At 29.5% G+C, this 4,740-nt stretch overlaps 1 protein-coding gene across 1 annotated transcript; it reads left to right on the forward strand.

The window, feature by feature from the left end:
- The first annotated feature begins 1,148 nt into the window (after positions 1–1,148).
- Positions 1,149–4,518, forward strand: LOC107460575 (stearoyl-[acyl-carrier-protein] 9-desaturase 6, chloroplastic-like). The gene is made up of 3 exons (XM_016078943.3): positions 1,149–1,472; positions 2,073–2,366; positions 3,888–4,518. The coding sequence occupies exons 1-3, from the start codon at positions 1,149–1,151 to the stop codon at positions 4,455–4,457; spliced, it is 1,188 nt and encodes a 395-aa protein (XP_015934429.1). The 3' UTR covers positions 4,458–4,518.
- The last annotated feature ends 222 nt before the right edge of the window (positions 4,519–4,740 follow it).

Raw genomic sequence — 4,740 nt, forward strand, 5'->3', positions numbered from 1 at the left:
TTCTTTTAGTTGAATGAATGTAAATTCATCCTCTTCCAAGTAATTTTGTAATATTATGTGTTTTTTTTCTTTGTTTGATTTTTTTATTTATATTCTGGTTAAGAAAGAATAAAACAAGAAAGAAGAAGATAGTGATGATGATAAAAAAAGAAGCAGCAGAAGATGAGGAGAGGAAAGAGGAAGAGTTTTGAATTGTGCAGAATTTATCAATACAAATTCACCGAAAATTCTTAAATAATACACCTAAATATTTTAATTTTACCCCGAAATTTACTACAACTATACAAATTAAATAAATTCTATGGCAAAAATTTTGGATCAGGGGTCATCAATATGGCAAAATTTCTACGATAATGATAACAATAACGATAACGAAGGTACGTATAAGAAGAAGACGACAATGCTATAACGATGATGATCATGGTGATGAAGATGTTGAAGGAGAAGGAGGAAAAGGAAAAAAGAGAAAAAAGTCCAACGAGAGGAGGAGGCAGAGAAGGTGGTGGTGGCGGTATTGGTGATGACGATAACGAAAGAGAAAAATAACGAAAAAAAAGAACAGAAGAAGAAGAAGATGAAGTGTCAGGAGTAAATAATACATATCTAAATGATTTGTATGTGTGAATGATTTGTATGTAAAAAATATTTAAAAAAAAATCAAAATAATACATATCTAAACATGCTAGATAATTTTAATGAATGCTAATTGATCTTAATATATTACAACATAATATTATATTATAATATTGTGCCATTTGAATTAGATTATATCTGCTTTAAGAAGTAAATCAAAGTTCAATTAAATCTAATCCATGCAGTTTACTAAAATAAAATCTAATTAAATTTAATTTGTACTATTTTAATTAATTTTTAATTTAAATTAGATGAATTAAACATTTAATTTAGACGGGTTTGACTTTGAATGCCCCTAGATAATTCACGACTATTTAAGAATCAAATCAAAAGATCGGAGTGTTGGTATTAATTTCTATACTTAAAAAGGAAAAGCAAGAAACAGAGGTACTGTTACTAGTATTACTTCATGGAAGGATGGATAGCGACAAACCACAAGCACTTTATTTATTTATTTATTTATTTAAAGGCATTTTTTTTTAAATATTTCCAGTTTTTCAGAGAGATATATTTATATGATTCTCTTGGGTTGGTTTCTCCCAATTCCAGAAGAAGAAATGGCAATGCAATTGCAAACAAGGATGATGTTCACACCCAAGAGGGCATCACTTGCGCATGCATGGTCCCCAAGTGGCATCCATATCTCCATGTTACATGCACATGCACGCTCATCATCATCATCAACAACATTACCACCGGAGAAGATTGAAATTTTCAAGTCACTTGAGGGTTGGGCTTCACAGTGCATCTTGCCTCTTGTCAAGCCCGTCGAGAAAAGCTGGCAGCCCCATGATTTGTTACCGGACTCATCCCTTTCTTTAGATGAGTTCATTTATCAGGTTAACATGCATTCTTTTATTTTAAGAATTATGCTACACTAAAATTATTTATTATCAAACTCGGTTACTAGTATAAAATATATGTTAAAATATAAATACATATTAAAAATAAATTAAATTATACATATTTATATTTATATATAAATATATTGATAGTTGATTTTAATAATTAATTTTAGTCTACGAATAATATTTTTATTTTTTTATTGATTAATATTCAATTAAATTAGTTTAATAATTTATTAACACAATAAAACAGTTAAAAAATACATAAAAAAAGAAAAATTTATTAAAATTAATGAGAAGTGCTAGAGAATCAGCAATTTTTGTGTTTTGTAACCATCAATTGGCCATCAATAGTATTTTTAATAGTGTGAGATTAAATTCAATAGTGTGGGATTATTTAATTTTCTTTTGATGGGCCCAAGACTTTCCCAAAATTAATTACAAAAATAGTTTGTTCATTTAACATTTTTCTTATTATTATTGTATGTATTATTCAAGTAAATTCGAATCATGCATGTACTCGGTTCCTATCTTTTTCTCCAAATACTTTTAGTGGTAGTTCATAATTACATTTTGGTACTTAAAAATATTCAGGTGAAGGCTCTAAGAGATAGGACAGCTGAGCTTCCAGATGATTACTTGGTGGTGTTGGTGGGTGACATGATCACGGAGGAAGCACTGCCAAGCTACCAGACATGGTTCAACCAGCTTGATGGTGTTGGAGACAAGTTAGGCTCGTCCCCGAATCCATGGGCTGTGTGGTCTCGGGCTTGGACCTCCGAGGAGAATAGGCATGGGGACTTGCTCAAAACTTATCTCTATCTTTCTGGGAGGGTTGATATGTTCATGATTGAGAAGACTATCCATTATTTGATTGGAGCTGGCGTGGTAAGGGACTATATATACATGCATATTTTTGTTAGAAGCAAATTTTCTTGCATTTACGTAGTGTTAAATATAAAATTATCAATACACACTCAAATATATAGAATTTTAAATAATTTTAAATCGGATATTTTAGTTTTTAATAATTTTTTATTTTTTATAAATTCTGAAAATTATTTTCACCGAATATAGTTTAATTTTTTTGTCGTTTACAATGGATTAATTTATTTTATAGTATTTTTTAAGATTTAATTGTCTTATATTAAAATTTGACTAAAAGTGACAAAAAAATTAATTTATTCAACAAAAGTAATTCTCAATAACTTTTAATGAATAAAAATTTGTTAGAGGCTAAAATATCTAATCCAAAATATTTTGAAGGCGAATTTAAATATTTAGTCTAAAATTATTTGTACACTTTCATGAAATAATATAAATTTTAGGAGATATAATAAAAACAAACGAGTTAAAAAAAAAACAGCTATTTTGTAGACTTGTAGATCTTAGGAAAAGATAGTTGATACACACACATATATATTCGCTATGTTTTTGCTCTGATCTGAGGAGTTTAGCATCCTTTGTATTTTCACTTAGAAAAAATGCCTAATTAATTTTGTTTCGAGATATTATCTAAAATCGAATGGTATTTTTGGATTTAAAGGTTAGGTCCAAACGTCTTTGATAAAGGTTCCAATTTTTTTATTGGGATGGAAGTTCTTCCGACGATAATAAGAATATCTATAAGATACCGATATTTAAATTAACAAAAATTTTAGCAGGTTTAGAATTAAATTAAATTAAAAAAATACCTAAACACTGAAATATTTAAAGTTGTAAATGAAACTTAATCATTTCTTGAGAATAACTTCTAATGATCATGGTTGATTATTCTATTGTAGAATAAAAAATTATCTATATTTAAGATAGTTATAGTGATAATATAACCAAAATAATGGGAAAAAGCTATATATACATATAAGAAATTATTTATTTCTTTTATACCACAAACTAGTTATCAATATAAAGATGAAACTGGTAATATAAATTTTTTTTCACATCAAAATTAGTTTCTTAAACTCACTAATCATATCCCAAATTAAAAAAAAAAATCGGAAATTAACTTCTTTTTTTATCATCAACCAATTAGTTAACATTTCTCTTTTCTTTTTAATCTATGCAAATCAATGATAATATATAAAATTTTTGTTAGTTAATAGAGAGTTTATTTATAATAGCCATTAGCCTTTTAACTTTAGTTAGCTGGTTAGTTATTATACTATCATAGTTAGTAATCTCTTAGAACTATAGTTAGGAAATAGTTTAGAACTAATCATAGTTAGCTATAAATTATACAAATAGTAGACATTCATTCTTGTGATCATTCATTCTAACTTCAGCAAGCTAGCTAGTCTTCTTACACCACTTTCTTTTCTCTGCCTCTCTTCTCACACTATTCATCATCTTAAAAAGTTTGGTTTCTTATCAAAACCAATTTGAAATTATAATTAATTTACTGTGATGTAGGATGTGAAAACTGAAAACAACCCATATATGGGGTTTGTGTACACATCATTTCAAGAACGAGCCACGTTCATCTCACACGGCAACACAGCTCGGCTTGCAACAAAGAGCGGTGATCATGTGCTTGCGCGTATATGCGGCACCATTGCTGCGGACGAGAAGCGCCATGAGAATGTGTACTCCAAGATTGTGGAGAAGCTTCTAGAAGTGGACCCCACAGGGACAATGATAGCCATCTCAGAAATGATGCGCAAAAAAATCACAATGCCAGCATATTTGATGCATGATGGCAGGGACCCACACCTCTTTGATCACTTCTCTGCTGTGGCACAGCGTCTTGGTGTATACACAGCCGCTGATTATGCTGACATTTTGGAGTATTTGATCGGACGGTGGAGATTGGGAGAGTTACAGGGTTTGACACCTGAGGGAAAACATGCACAGGATTTTGTGTGTGGATTAGCACCCAGGATTAGAAGGTTGCAAGAACGCGCTGATAAACAAGTATGTAAGATGAAGTCACGTAGTGTCAAGTTTAGTTGGATTTTTAGTAGAGAGGTGCCCATAATATAAAACAAAAATAATAATCTACCTTAAATAACGTAACTATAAAAAATAATAACTATCCTAAAAATAAAAAAATCAGTTATCTGGGTATAAACTAAGTAGAATAGTAGACGCTTCTTGTTATTTCTTATGCAATCTTGTAGGCTATGTTTGAAGAAATATAAAAGAATGTGATGAAATAGAACGAAACATATTTCTTCATCTTTCATTCCATTACATCTAATTTTTCACTTTCCTTCTTTACCTTTTATACGTGTCTTTTGATTCTTTTATTTATTAAATATATTTA

The sequence above is a fragment of the Arachis duranensis genome, chromosome 8 (genome assembly GCF_000817695.3).
Source record: "Arachis duranensis cultivar V14167 chromosome 8, aradu.V14167.gnm2.J7QH, whole genome shotgun sequence".
In the NCBI taxonomy this organism is placed as follows: Eukaryota; Viridiplantae; Streptophyta; class Magnoliopsida; order Fabales; family Fabaceae; genus Arachis; species Arachis duranensis.

Excerpts from the sequence above, each read along its gene's own strand:
- LOC107460575 (XM_016078943.3), top strand. The coding sequence starts at position 1,149 with ATGATTCTCTTGGGTTGGTTTCTCCCAATTCCAGAAGAAGAAATGGCA. Across the intron at positions 1,473-2,072 it reads TAGATGAGTTCATTTATCAG|GTGAAGGCTCTAAGAGATAG; the intron begins GTTAACATGCAT and ends AAAAATATTCAG. Across the intron at positions 2,367-3,887 it reads ATTTGATTGGAGCTGGCGTG|GATGTGAAAACTGAAAACAA; the intron begins GTAAGGGACTAT and ends ACTGTGATGTAG.